This window comes from Eucyclogobius newberryi, unplaced genomic scaffold, assembly GCF_026437365.1.
Source record: "Eucyclogobius newberryi isolate DKJ021-1_F unplaced genomic scaffold, fEucNew1.0.hap1 SCAF_11, whole genome shotgun sequence".
Lineage (NCBI taxonomy): Eukaryota > Metazoa > Chordata > Actinopteri > Gobiiformes > Gobiidae > Eucyclogobius > Eucyclogobius newberryi.
Window position 1 is genome coordinate 30,581,790 of NW_027315735.1, and position 15,620 is coordinate 30,597,409.

The following is a 15,620-nucleotide window of genomic DNA, read 5'->3' on the forward strand; positions in this document are numbered from 1 at the left end:
GTACTATGGCCAGTATCGTGATCTTGATATATTGTATTCAAGTGCTTTGAAACTCCCAAAATACCTTATTATCTTTGCGCCCGCCCATGCAGAACTGATGTTTAAGTAATTACATTGCTTAAATACATTGTTTATGCATTAACAATGTATTTCAAAATGTACAAGTTTATAAAAAAACTGCAATTTTTAAAGAAATTGTAAATATAAATTTTTTGGCATGAGACTTGATACATTTCCTCATTTATTGATCATCAAATGATAACTTCATTTTTACTTTTGCGCCACCTGCGTGTTGCCATGGAGATGTTATTGCATGTCTTGAATGTTCCACAGTACGAGCAGGTGACACAAGTGATGGAAACTAATTAAGCTCAAAAGTAAAAGTACTGTGCTTAAAACTGTTACTTCTACTTCACTACATGTTTAAACTGGGCTGAAAAGTAAAAAGTACTTTTCATTAAGGGTTGAGACCTACTGAAATGGCCTTATGTACTTGTACTTCAAAGTAGTAACATCTTCACAGATACAAGACTGTAAACCTTCAAAAAACTGCATAAACGATTCTGATCTTTTGAAAGCATTTGCTGTGAGGAAAAAGGAAGTTCTTGCTCGTGGTCACAGTGTAATGGCTGAAAAGTGCGACCTCAAGTCTTAGTGGCGTTTATCCAAATACTCAGTCTTCAACTAGACGTCCATCAGCTCATCTCTGTCGTGGAGTTGCTCGACTGCACGTCCTCCCCGGTCATGCACGACAATCTCCTGCTGATGTTCCCTCCGTCTGGGATTTCGTGCTTGCTCAGTCTCCTCCGAAACTCGTTCGTCATGAAGTAGTACATGAGCGGGTCCAGGCTGCAGTTGATGCTCGCCAGGCACAGCGTGATGGGATGGCAACGCAGGACGAAATCTCTGAGCGCGCAGTTCTGCAGGGAGTCCGACTTGGCCAGGAAGTCCAGCGGCATCGTGACGTGGTACGGAACGAAGCAGACCAAGAACACGCCGGCGCAACTCAGGACCATCCTCAGGGCTCTGCGTTTCTCGCCCTGGTCCGGGATCGCTCCGGACGCCGGGTGCTGCAGGCTCCAGGCGGTTAAACAAGTGCAAGCCATCACCAGGACTAACGGTAGTATGAACCCCAAGAGTTCTGCGATGATGAGTAAAGCCCAGGCCGCGGGCGGGCTGAGGGCTCTCATGGGCAGCTCGGCGAAGCAAACGTCCAGAGCGTCGGTGGCGTTTGGCTTGTCCTTTTGGTTCTGCGTCCGGAGTAAGGGGAAAAGGAGGCAGGCCACACAGACCAGGAACCACCCCGAGGCGCAGATGAGCATGTCCCACTTGCGGCGGGACGAGTTGTACTGCAGGGGCCGCATGATGAGCTCGCACCGCCGCACGCTCACGCACACCAGGAAGAAGATGGAGGCGTACATGTTGACGTATTTGAGATAGAAGCAGACCATGCAGAGGGGCTGTCCGAAGGGCCAGCTGTTGTTCAGGTAGTAGTAGATCCGTAACGGGAGCGACAGCACCTGGAAACAGAGATGAATCAGTATTCTGGTAACATTTCAGGAGGCCTGAACTACACCAAACGGTAAACCACTCGCATAACATCATAAGTGATATTATTTTGACTTATAGTATGCATTATTTGTGTTGCTAACATGGAGTTGTACACAGACCGTTATACGCAGACCGTTACCTCGATTCTGGAGCCCCAGAAACTAGACTTCCTGTTTCTGCGAACACTAACGTTGTTATTGATCGTCATCATGGTAATTTGTTATTGAAATAAATGAAAAAAATTATAATATTAAGCCCTAACCCTAACCCTAACCTTAACCTCAACCTCAACCCTAACCCCTAACCCCTAACCTTAAACCTAACCCCTAACCCTAACCCCTAACCTCAACCCTAACCCCTAACCTTAACCCTAACCCCTAACCCTAACCTTAACCCTAACCTCAACCCTAACCCCTAACCTTAACCCCTAACCCCTAACCCTAACCCTAACCTTAACCTTAACCTCAACCCTAACCCCTAACCCCTAACCCCTAACCCCTAACCCCTAACCTTAAACCTAACCCCTAACCTTAACCCTAACTCCTACTTCGTCTGGTTAAAACTAGTTTATGCCATGGATCTGTATTAGCAAGAGTGTAGCTAACTCATCCCAAAACAAACTAGAATGTGCAATCTATAAGTTTAAAATGTTTAAACCCGAAAAAAAAAAGAATTGGGTCAAAGCGAGAGTAGAACTCAGGACTTCTTGAATCCGAGTCCGCATTTCTAACCGCTAGGCCAACACGTTTTGTAGATATAATGCTGCAAGACAGAAAATCTCTCCAGAATCGGGGTAACGGTCTGGCTAAAACCGCATGTGTGTTGCTATTGACCTTGAAACATGCTCTTGAGAACCGTTACTGTGGCATGTCATGTTTTAGAATTTAAAATGACACGTGCATTGAAAACCACACGTTATTTTCTACGTTTAAGGCGTTCTGCCGCCAGGATTTGTCTACTGGCAGCAGAGGGAATTACCATTGGGAAATAAAGAAAAGCTAGCTTGCCTCCGACACGCTAATGTAGGCGTTCAGCTGCAATGAACGTGATTTGAGAGCGGACACAAGTGTGAATGAAGCTAGACACAACTCCAGCAACGTTTTTGATGCGGGAACGACTTGAGAACAAGTCACAAGCTCAAAAAAGTACATTTTGCCTAATATGTGTCCTTTAAAATATAATCATGGGACTGATTACGAGTCAGGTCTGTGGTGAGGTTCGCTGTACGGTTTTTCTTCTTTTTTTCCTCCAACTTTTAGAAAATACAGTTGTTGTTTTTTGTTGTTGTTTTTTTGTAAATAGATACATCCGTAATGGAAAAAAATAAAGCCTTTTCTTTTTAATTTTCTGCCTTAAACGCAGTGGGACTTTGATTCATGTCGATCATTCAGTGTTTGGAAATGGTATACCGTATTATCCGGACTATAAGTTGCACCTTTTTTCATAGTTTTGGCCGGGGTGCGACTTATACTTATATACTTATACTCTGGAGCAACTTATATGTGATATTATTTGTTATTTTTACACTTCCAACCGCATTTCATACTCCAGTGCAACTTATATATGTTTTTTTCTTCTCTATTATGCATTTTTTGGCTGGTGCGACTTATACTCTGGTGCAACTTATAGTCTGGAAAATACGGTACAAATTATTATTTGTACCGTATTTTCCGATAAAAGCTGGTGGAACAACAAACGGCACCATTTTTCATCCAGAGCTTTACTTTTGGTGCTTTAACAGTTCTCAAAATATGTCTTTCTACTCTTAAAGTTCATTTTTAAAGGGCGATTTAATTACTTTTGCTCAAGTACAGATCCTTTTACTTGAGTATTGACTCCTGTATCCGTACTTTCACTTACGTAGCACACTTGAGTACTTCTCCCACCCCAGCTCGAGGTGACTTTACGAGGGAACTCCGTCGTAACACGGTTAAAAGCTCATAAAAGTCAGTTTGTTTTCAGTCGCGCTTGTCTTTCCCCCGTAAAGGAGCGCCTCAAATGCCTCAGACAAACACATCATTAGACTTTTGCGTGTTCAGGTTCGACCTCTGTTTGTCGAGAACAGGTCAAAACATTTGAAATCGCCCCTCAGTCGTCACACAAATATAATACAATCCCGATGTGAGCTGAGGACAGACGTTCACTGTTATATTTCAGTCAGAACAGGACATGGTACACGAGCGCTCATATAATGACAGAACGTGGTGCGCTGCATGACCTTCAATAGACTTTTTGTCCCTTTCTCTTGCCTTATCAAAACGCCCTCTCTCTCTGTCATATAAAGAGCTCATTGGAGTGTAATAACCTTATTTTTCATCAAATGTGTAGAGTTCAGAACAGACCCGGAGGTTGGCTGAAGGCACATGTCCTTATCCATTTCGTATTACCGTATTTTCCAGACTATAAGTTGCACCTTTTTTCATAGTTTTGGCCGGGGTGCGACTTATACTTATATTTATACTTATATACTTATACTCCGGAGCAACTTATATGTGATATTATTCCTTATTTTTACACTTCCAACCGCATTTCATACTCCAGTGCAACTTATATGTATTTTTTTCTTCTTTTTTATGCATTTTTTGGCTGGTGCGACTTATGGTCCAGAAAATACGGTGTCCCAGTTTTATGAACATAATTATAATGCAAAATGTTACTGTTCAATCATTGTTAATGTTATTATTATTATTTATGCTTATTGCAACTAGAGCTGGGTTTGTAGTGAGCAAAGGAAGAGTATAATAATAATAATAATCATGGTAAGAAAAGGCACAAAGATTCTGTTATATCGACTCATATTCAGAGGTAAAAAAGCAAACTAATAAAAGCACCTTTATTGGTGAAAGAGAAGAGAAAATGACAGAGAAAATGGTTAAAACTCCTTCAGTAATTAACTTGCTGCTGTCCCATTTTGTCCCACTTTTTTCTATTGCAGAAATATGAATACAGCAGCTGAACCGTGCTCCGCATCAACCGATTTATCACGATTGTTGAGATATTCTATTCAACACTATTTTAAACAACTGGGGTGATTTAGGGGCCCCATTTCCTGTGCCGTTTCTCGTAAATGTATTCGACGGCGGTCCGCTCCTAATTTAGGGTCAGTGAAATTAAGACAAGTGGACCATAAACTAGATTGATTACTTTATTAATTCTGTCCCACGGGAAATTGCGACTGCCATAAAAAGCGACATGGTTTACAAATGTCGTCCAAAAGCAGGATGTGTTTAGCTTATGAAATAAAACAAATACTTGCAGATGCCGTGAAATATATTTAACTATAATCTCATCTTCCTCCTTCCTGTTTGGGGCGTGTGTGTAAAATAAAGTGCTGTTTTTGTGGTCGGTTCAGCGCAGCAGGAAGTCACAACTGTTGAATCAGAACGACACATCGCTGTTGTGTTTGTTCGTACATGTTTATATTGGGACATTTCCTTTATTTCAACTTTAAAGTCACATTGAGTGGCTTTTTTTTGTGTGTGAAATCCAATCACAAAATTCTAACTACAATATCATTAACAGGTATTAAGTTGAATGCCGACGCAGCCAAAGACAATTGCATTTTGTGAACTTTAAGCGTGAGTACCGTATTTTCCGGACTATAAGGCGCACTTAAAAGCCTTTAATTTTCCCAAAAAACGACAGTGCGCCTTATAATCCAGTGCGACTTGCCTCCCAAGAAGGAGATCATGGGTTCGATTCCCGGACCAGACCAACATCACATGATCTCTCTGGGTGGAGTCTGCATGTTCTCCCCGTGTTACCGTGGGTTCTCTCCGGGTTCTCCGGCTCCTCCCACCGTCCAAAGACATGCATGTGTTAGGTAAAATTGGTAACTCTAAATTGGCCCTAGTGAATGAATGTGAGAGTGAACTGTCTGTAATGTCTATGTCTCTGTGTCAGCCCTGCGACGAGTTGGCCACTGTCCAGGGTGTACCCCGCCTAAGGCCCGAAGTCACTGGGATAGGCTCCAGTCACCCGCGACCCCGAAAGGGAACAAGCGGTAGAAAATGGATGGATGGACTTATATAAGGATTGATTCTGGTTGTGTTTACTGACCTCGAAGTGATTTTGTTTCACGTTTTGTTTCTCTAATATATGAAAAATGATCAGAAATAGACCATTCACTGTCTTATAATCCAAGTGCGTTTTATAGTGGGGAAAATACGGTTTGTTTCGCCACACATACTCACTAAATATAGCAAATACATTACATCTACATGATCACTTAGAGTTTAAATTTAAAATAGAAAATAGAAACAAAATATACCTATTGGAGAACATTGGGGGACAGTAAAATGTACCTTAAACTTAAAGCAGCTTCTTCAGTCCTGAGATTTCATGCAGTTTAGACTCAGACTACAGAGGAACTTTATTGATTAGAGGGAAACTGCTGGACACTAACGCTCCCAGCTTCAGAAATACTATTACACATCAAAAAAGTAGTGACAAGAAAATACGTTTTCTAAGGAATCATTGGTTAAAACAAAAAAACAAATCCTTTTCTCACCATCTTAGTGTCTGTGTATCGTCTACGTTGATTGATATGTATGATTAATATGTGTTATTTGCTCTCACCTCAAAGAATGCTTCAAGAGTTTAACGGCACAGGTTCGTCAGCTCTGAGCTAACTGCTGTACAATAAATATCTCATTTAAACTAAAATGTATGTATAACTTTGTGTTTCATTAAGTTTTAGAAATAATATTTAACACATACTCACTCCTTCCTTTTATACATGGGTTATTTGAGCAGTCATATTTCTGTTTGAGGGGTTAGTATATGGAACAATCCAGATAATACATAAAAAAAATGTCCTGCACAATTAAAAACAAAAGTATAACTTCATGATATGTGAAATCTATTGAACTCTAGAATGATTCAATTTTTTTTTTTTTCAAATATTTGTTTATGACAGGTTTTTATGATTTTCTAATTTTGACTTTATTTGAACATATAAATCATAGTTTTGCACTAATTGAGCAGGTATTTGTTGAGAAAACCTTGACGAATCTGTCGAAAATGACAGGAAGTGACATCACACTAGGGACACTCATTCCAGATAAAGTTTATGAAGGATTTATATAAAGAAGTAACTTTTTTGATGCTCTAAAGATGAATTCAACAAAATAAAGTTGCACTCACATATTTTTATCTTTCAAATAAAAATAATTGTGACATTACATGAGTTTTGGCCCCGTAATTTCCTAGTGTGATGTTATCATTTACAAACAGGGAAGTGAAATTATTAACTTAAAAAATGTGCTATTCTGGGATAACTGGGATTTTTTTTAATTTCTTAGCTAAATTCAAAGTATATTTCTCTTATTGGCATTTTACTTTGATGAGTATTCCAACCTGTCATAGGCACTTTAAGTCTCTGAACAGTTTGCAGTTGACATTTCATTGTGAACAGGGTCAAGCATCAGGGCTATTGTGTTTATAATTGACTAAACTGTATATGACAGAATAAATTACTAATATATCTTGTCTTTTTTAATTCTAAGGAGTAAATGTATGGCTTTTGCTCCGTGGACTTTACCTGCAGGAGGTCGGCCACAGCCAGGTTCATCATGAACACCACGGCCTTCTTGGTTTCCTTGACGTAGGCCCTGAACACCCACAGAGCCAGCAGATTACCCAGCAGCCCCGGCGCCAGGATCACGCTGTAGACCACCGCGTACAGGTAGTGCTGGTACTTCTTCAGGTCCTCGCTGCTCTCACAGCTCTGGTTCTTCATCTTCGAGTCGCTCAGTGAATCCCAAATGACGACGGCCGGTCCTCAGAGGTGTCCATGGTGGCTCACGCTCAGAAGATCACGCTATTGCAGGCTCTTCGGTGTTGGTCATCTGGATTTAGAAAAAAGACAGAAAGACAGATATTTATACACATTTCTTTGTTATTGGGGTGATGATTGATGCCAACAACAATGGGTTTTAGGCGACACGAACAGGACATTTAGCCTTTAAAATGAACCCTGCTCTTCAGGCTGCTTGGTTATCTTACATCTGCTTAATCCATGACTAAAGCTTGTGTTCATGTGAATCATAGATCATATCATAGCGTGGCAGCGTTGTGGTCAAATCCCGCTCCTTCCACTGGCCAGAGTGAAGCCCGCACGCTGCAGAGGAACCTGTTTGACAATGTCGTTCATGCTTTCGGGACTACCGCTCCGCACCATCCTCCAGCATCGATCGCACCGCACTTTCCCCGACGACAGCTAGTTCAAAATGCCACTGCGACGGGAACTCGAAAGCATGGTCGTGTTTCGCTTGTTTTATCCTCGCTTCATTGGCTGCCAGTGCGTTGGCCCCTCCCACCTCGCCGACGGGATCTCACGCCCCTCTCGTGCAGGTTTCATGCCCCCCGGCTGTGGAACCTTCAGAGATCAGGTGGGATCAGTCTCTGCTTGTTCTTAAGTCACTTCCTGATTTTAACACTACACTTTGTTGACCCGTTTGCCACTGTTATTATTACCGTATTTTCTGGACTATAAGTGGCACCGGAGTATAAGTCGCACCAGCCAAAAAATGCATAATAGAGAAGAAAAAAACATATATAAGTCGCACTGGAGTATGGAATGCGGTTGCAAGTGTGAAAATAACAAATAATATCACATATAAGTCGCTCCGGAGTATAAGTATATAAGTATAAATATGAAAACTATTGTCCAAACTATGATAAAATTGTGACTTATGGTCCGGAAAATACGGTATTTCGGGTTCAAAACGTGTTGACAACGCGCGGACATTGGCGCGGAGAACGCGCGGAGAACGTGCGGAGGACAAGGTGAGGCAACGCCTGTTTAAACTGTGTTTCCTTCCAAATGTATAGTGTCTAGAGCTATGGCATCATAATGATGGTAATATGATGTAATAAGAGGTGGATTCATTGGGCTGTGTATGACCTCACTGAAGGCCCAAGCCCCAGACCCATGGCCCGCCACTGCAAAATAATGATATATTTCAACATTTTCCAGACAAGAAACCCACATTATTGTACATGAACAACTTAAGGATAGATTATTGTTAAATGAAGGACCAACAAAATCGAGACTGCCTGAGGATGTGAGGCATGAGATCGTTTTGAACCGCCAAGAAAATTCAGCATTGGAAACCGTGACCCTGAAACATCAGACCAAAGACATGTGATTTCTTTTTGTTTTTCTCATTCGTGACCTTTAGCGAGCGTAAAAACCAACATTATGAGGGATTGTTTCAGTTAGCATCATCTTAAAACGATACACTGAAGTTTTGAAGAGAAGTGGCTCCGTTTTGATCTCGACAACGCTCGATGAGTCTGGAGCAAACACTTCTAAGAAAAGCAGAAGAACAAGCACAAAGTAGCAGGAAAGTAGAAATACACATTTACTTCAGATGCAATTGAAGTTTCAAAATGTCGTCGTTTACTATAACTATCGGTCACAATCTCACTCTGAACTCGATGTCACGTCGTTGGACAAACTGGAACGTACAAACATGGATGATTTTCATATTTAATCCTGTTTGAAGTGTATCCTATTACTGCCGGATACACGCGCCTGTTTTCACACGTTCAGTCGCGCTGCTCTCGTGGCAGATGTTATCAAATGTGCAGAACGTGCCCGAAGTGTCGGCACACAGAGGCATTTACAGTAACGCCGGCGACAAAGTGAAACGGGCCCCTGCCTCGTGGTTTAGCCTTTGCGATCTCCCGAGAGGCGTGAGGGGACGTCCGGCGGTAAAACGGTATCGTGTGAAACTGCATCGTGCGACTCTGTGCTCAGAGCGTAGGAGGCGACGAGGCAGGTTTACAAATGTCAGTGTCTTAGGGAAAGCCTTTTTTTCCTAATTCTGCGTTGACTCGATGCGACTGTCATTAAAAAATGTCCGAAGATCTCAATCGATACACATAATACATAATCTGGTGTTTAGCAAACTTGATAAATAATTAGTCCGACTTTAGCAGGTTCTTCACGATGATCAAACGCAGTAACGTCCTGTATGACGTCTGTAGCAGCTGTAATCGAACTCTCACCTGGACTCAAAACAAACTTGCAGCTGTTCAGATTTGAATATGGACCGGATAGTTTTGAGATTGGATGTAAATTATTCAAATCCTTTTTTCTGGCCTCATTTATGCAAAGAGAGAGCAAAAGCAGCTTTCATATGATACTTTCGGTTTGGATTGTGAAATTAAAAACGATTTATTTAAAGGATTCACTGATGATTGACACGAGTTTGGTCATTTGAGTCATGCCAGAATGTTTGATTTTACTGTAAATAAATGGGTGACAGCTTTAGTTTTATGTTTAAGCAGCTTTCATAGTTTCCTTTGATCAGATTGAGGACAAAAGGAATAAGTGAAGACAAATTATAACTGCAGACAGAAGCAACGATCAGATTTTGAACTAAAGTCAGAATTTTACAATATAATTAAAAGAAAAAACAATATTTGCTTTACATCTAAATGGAAGTTTTAAGCCCTGACATGACGGTAAAGAGTCTGGTATCATTGAATGTGCCGCGTTTATAACCATTCTGTGCAGAAAGAGTCATATTTGTCACTTCTGCTTGTTATAAAAAGAGAAGATGTGCCGACAATTATGGGCAAACGCAGCCGAAATAGAAAAGAGGAAATTTGAGCCGAAACAAATTCATGTAACGCGTTTAATTAATGTGAATATTTTCCATTATGTGTACTTGAAACTACAAAAAAATGTACACACTGCCGATATTTACACAGTTTAACGAATGCTTGAGCTGCCACACATCCTTAAATGAACAGAAAATGAAATGAAAGTGTGATTTATCGTCATTTGATCTATTTTTTTTTACAGAAACTGCTTTCTTTTCCCCCAGATGTCTCGGTTTTAGTCTCAAACACGTTCATATTTGCCCTGGTGGCTCTGATTCTGCAGCTTTTCATCCTTTCTCCAAACAGCTTCCCACAGGACGTCCTCTGACCTCTGACCTCTGACCTCTGCATTGTTTGTTTTATGCTGATGATTCCGACTGCAGCACGTACGGCACAAACTGTCACGCCTTTGGCTTTTTATGTTTTATTGTGCACTTGTTTTGTGACATGTTTTCCAGTTTGGTTTACAACAAACTAAATGACTATAAACTCAACTCAACTCAACTAGAAACTAAAGTAAACTAGTAACTAGAAACTAAAATAAACTAAGCTATAAATGAAAGTAAACTAAGCTATAAATTAAAGTAAACTAAGCTATAAATGAAAGTAAACTAAGCTATAAACTAAACTATAAACTAAAGTAAACTAAACTATAAACTAAAATAAACTAAACTATAAATTAAAGTAAACTAAGCTATAGACTAAACTATAAACTAAAGTAAACTAAGCTATAAACTAAACTATAAACTAAAATAAACTAAACTATAAACTAAAGTAAACTAAGCTATAAACTAACCTATAAACTAAAGTAAACTAAACTATAAACTAAAGTAAACTAAACAATAATCTAAAGTAAACTAAACAACAATCTAAAGTAAACTAAACTATAAAGTAAACAAGACAAAACTGTAAATAAAACATAAAGTAAACATAGACACTTTTAAATACATGCACGTTTCTGTGACGAGGCTCGTCTAACCTGGTGGTGTTGCCTGCTTGTTTCCATGGAGACAGACAGGTTTATAGGTTGCGGACACTCCATAAAAGTTAAACTGTGTGAGTTTGAACATTTGGTACAACTTTATTCATAATGAACAAATCGTTTATTAAGAATGTAGTAACTTAAATTAAGGGTTAAATAATGAGGATTTAGGGGCATTAAAGAAGTTACAAATCCAGAATAATTGTTGATACACTATTTTCTTGATAAAGGATATTAAACATATATTCAAAGTCTTAACAAACGTTTTATCATGGAAGTTATGGCCCCACTTTAAAATATCTACACCTTCATTTTCCGCAACAAAACATGAACAAAGTCTTAGTTCAGGCTTAGTAACTACTTCACTAAGGCCAGGGTTAGGAGTTAGGAGTTAAGTTAGGAGTTAGGAGTTAAGTTAGGAGTTAGGAGTTAGGAGTTAGGGGTTAGGGGTTAGGGATATTAGTTATGTAATTACTAAGCCTGAATCATTCTTTTAAAACATGTACTTTGACCAAGAAAAATAGTAATAAGGACATTACATTTTCAAAAAGGAGACCATCTCATTTACTCCTAACTCTATTTTAAACATATCTTTAGCGTGTCAGCCGGCTCAGGGTGACGCCAGCCTTCATGACACAACTCTCTGTGAGGTATTGAACCTGTCCCTCAGGGACGAGTGCTGTGAATGATCACATGATCATGTGTCGGGTTGTTACAGTAAATCATTGTTGTTTTATCTGTCCCTATTCAAATAAACCAATTATACATTTACATGCGCAACATGGTTATGTCGAGGGGGTTTTTAAGTATCCTGGTTTTGTTTGTGTCCATGTAAACACCATATCCTGATTTCAATAACCTGGTTATGACAGTATTCTGGTTATGACAGTATCCTGGTTATGACAATATCCTGGTTATGACAGTATCCTGGTTATGACAGTATCCTGGTTATGACAGTATCCTGGTTATGACACTATCCTGATTATGACAGTATCCTGGTTATGACAGTATCCTGGTTATGACAGTATCCTGGTTATGACACTATCCTGATTATGACAGTATCCTGGTTATGACAGTATCCTGGTTATGACAGTATCCTGGTTATGACACTATCCTGATTATGACAGTATCCTGGTTATGACAGTATCCTGGTTATGACAGTATCCTGGTTATGACAGTATCCTGGTTATGACACTATCCTGATTATGACAGTATCCTGGTTATGACAGTATCCTGATTATGACAGTATCCTGGTTATGACAGTATCCTGGTTATGACACTATCCTGATTATGACAGTATCCTGGTTATGACAGTATCCTGATTATGACAGTATCCTGGTTATGACAGTATCCTGGTTATGACAGTATCCTGGTTATGACAGTATCCTGATTATGACAGTATCCTGGTTATGACAGTATCCTGGTTATGACAGTATCCTGGTTATGACAGTATCCTGATTATGACAGTATCCTGGTTATGACACTATCCTGATTATGACAGTATCCTGGTTATGACAGTATTCTGGTTATGACAGTATCCTGATTATGACAGTATCCTGGTTATGACAGTATCCTGATTATGACAGTATCCTGGTTATGACAGTATCCTGGTTATGACAGTATCCTGGTTATGACAGTATCCTGATTATGACAGTATCCTGGTTATGACAGTATTCTGGTTATGACAGTATCCTGATTATGACACTATCCTGGTTATGACAGTATCCTGGTTATGACAGTATCCTGGTTATGACAGTATCCTGGTTATGACAGGATAGTGCCGATCACCGGCTCCACCACGAGCGGCACGCACCGCCACGAGCCGCACGCACCACGAGCGAGCGGCGCCGCTTCTCCTCCGCTGCACCGGCGTTTCCACGCCCGAACACCGGCTCCGCGCTCCCGCCGCCCCGGAGGTCTGTACCTGGGCGAAGGTGTGGCCCCAGCCCGCCACAGGAGCAGACACGGAGAGCGGGGCACCGGCTCCACCCGGAGAAAAGCAGCCCCATACAACCAAGGTACAGCCCCGTTTCTCTGCTTTCCCCGCTCCACAGACGGGGGCGATCTGGTCACAAAACTGGACTCAAATGCGTCTTGATTGGGCTAGAGCAACGCCGGCGTCTGGTATGTGGACTGCCGCTTCTGTCCCAACGTCTTTGTTTTGTTAGTCGTTTCCATTGTTTTGTTTTGTTCCCGCGTCTCTGTGTTGTCTTCTGTCTACATCCCTGTTCCTTAACTTCATCGGACATTACTGCACCGTCCATCGCTCATCTCCTCCCTCACTCCTGGACTATCTACTGCCCTAGCCGCCAGCTAACAGCTGGCTTAACACCTGCTGAGGTCCGTCATGGTATCGCGGGGCCTCCCTGCCGTGCAGACAAGGTCTGGGGCAACCAACGCCACTCACTCCACCAGCTTCAACACCCGGTCCACTGCTGCTTTTTCACAACTCTCTGCCCACCAGCTTCTAGTTAACCAGCCTCTAGCCACCGCCAACATTCTAACTGGATTACTCTCATCTCCTCCTCGGACTATCACTCCCACGCCTCCAGGCCACCGCTCCACCAACTTCTCGCCTACTCACCTACACCGCTGCTGACCTTCACCTCCTCAACCATAACCACCGTCTCCCAGCTGCTGCTGCCTCTGCAGCTAGCTCAGCTGGGATCCTTCGCCGGCCCCGCTACATCCACAGGGGCTCTGGTCTCTCCCATAACCAACACTCCAACGACGGCTCACCTATCCCCTCACTCTGGACTAGTTTTCGCCCCCCTGTCACCCCCACCTGCCGCACTGCCAACCTCAGCAACCTCCGCCCCCCCACCCCTGCGCCCCCATCCATCTCCGCGCCCCCATCCATCTCCCTTGCACTGCTGAACTGCCGCTCCCTCGCCAACAAATCACCTGTTATATCTGAACTGCTACTGGACAATAACATTGATCTGCTTCTCCTCTGTGAAACATGGCAACAGCCCCTGGACTTCTATGCTCTCAACCAAGCCACTCCCTCCAACTACACTTACACTGCCAAACCCCGCCTCTCCGGGCGTGGGGGAGGTCTTGCTGTTATTCATAAAAAATCTACATCCATCACTGAACTGAACCTCAACCTTCCATCCATCTCATCATTTGAATACCTCGCCTTCTCCCTCCCCAACTCTATCACCGCTATCCTGATCTATCGTCCCCCAAAGCCCCACCCCTCTTTCCTCACTGAATTGTCTGAACTCCTCACCATCGCATCCTCTCTCTCTGCCCGCCTCCTACTCACTGGTGACTTCAACATCCACATTGACTGCCCCAACGCCCCACTGACATCCGACTTCCTCTCTCTCCTGGACTGCTTCCATCTCACCCAACATATTGACTTCCCCACCCATACCAAAGGCCACACTCTGGACTTAGTCTGTTCCTCTCTCCTACCCATATCTAAGATCCAACCTCCAACCTGCCGTTCCTCTCAAAAACGCTGGAACGCATCGTCACCGCCCAACTTCACACCCACCTCCAGTCAAACAACCTCTATGAACCCCTCCAATCTGGCTTCCGCCCACTTCACAGCACTGAAACAGCCCTGGTCAAAGTACTCAACGATCTCCTCACCTCTGCAGACTCCGGGGCCCTCAACATCCTGTTACTACTAGACCTCAGCGCAGCCTTTGACACTATAAACCATTCCATCCTCCTACAAAGGCTGCGCCAACTGGGTGTTGAGGGCTCTGCACTTGACTGGCTCACATCCTACCTCACCAACAGGCAAGAGTTCATTTCCCTCTCCGGTCACTCATCCACCCTCTCCCCAGTAACGCAGGGGGTCCCCCAGGGCTCAGTCCTCGGCCCCCTCCTCTTCATCTGCTACATCTTCCCCCTTGGTCACATCCTCCGCCAACTCAACCTGGACTTTCACTGCTACGCTGACGACACCCAGATATACCTCACCACCAAATCCACCCAAAACCCTCCCCTCAGCCACATTGAAACCTGCATCTCTACAATAAAATCATGGCTCACTCTCAACTTCCTCAAACTGAACAGTGACAAAACAGAGCTCCTCCTCATTGGCACCAAATCCACTCTCAATAAAACTGGTCCCTTTTCACTCAGCATCGACACCTCGACCATCACCCCCTCTACCCTGGTACGCAATCTCGGTGTCATCATGGACCCCACCCTCTCCTTCACTCCCCATGTCAGCCACATTGTCAAGACCTCATACTTCCACCTCCGCCGCATCGCCAAAATCCGACACTGCCTCACCCTCCCCGCTGCTGAATCCCTCATCCATGCCTTCATCTCCTCCCGCCTTGACTACTGCAACTCCCTCCTCACTGGCATCTCCTCCCATTCCCTCCATAGACTCCAAATGGTCCAAAACTCCGCTGCCCGCCTCCTCACCCACACCCGGTCCCGTGAACACATCACTCCCGTTCTCCGCTCTCTCCACTGGCTCCCCATCAAGCAGCGCATAAAC

General features: G+C 42.8%; 1 protein-coding gene across 1 annotated transcript; it reads right to left on the reverse strand.

Annotated features, from left to right (window-relative positions):
* Positions 1-573: 573 nt before the first annotated feature.
* On the reverse strand, positions 574-7,326 carry gpr174 (G protein-coupled receptor 174). The gene is made up of 2 exons (XM_072439882.1): positions 7,094-7,326; positions 574-1,520 (listed from the first exon to the last, which is right to left on the reverse strand). The coding sequence occupies exons 1-2, from the start codon at positions 7,289-7,291 to the stop codon at positions 696-698; spliced, it is 1,023 nt and encodes a 340-aa protein (XP_072295983.1). The 5' UTR covers positions 7,292-7,326; the 3' UTR covers positions 574-695.
* Positions 7,327-15,620: the final 8,294 nt, after the last annotated feature.

Excerpts from the sequence above, each read along its gene's own strand:
- gpr174 (XM_072439882.1), bottom strand. The coding sequence starts at position 7,291 with ATGAAGAACCAGAGCTGTGAGAGCAGCGAGGACCTGAAGAAGTACCAG. Across the intron at positions 1,521-7,093 it reads CTGTGGCCGACCTCCTGCAG|GTGCTGTCGCTCCCGTTACG; the intron begins GTAAAGTCCACG and ends CTCTGTTTCCAG.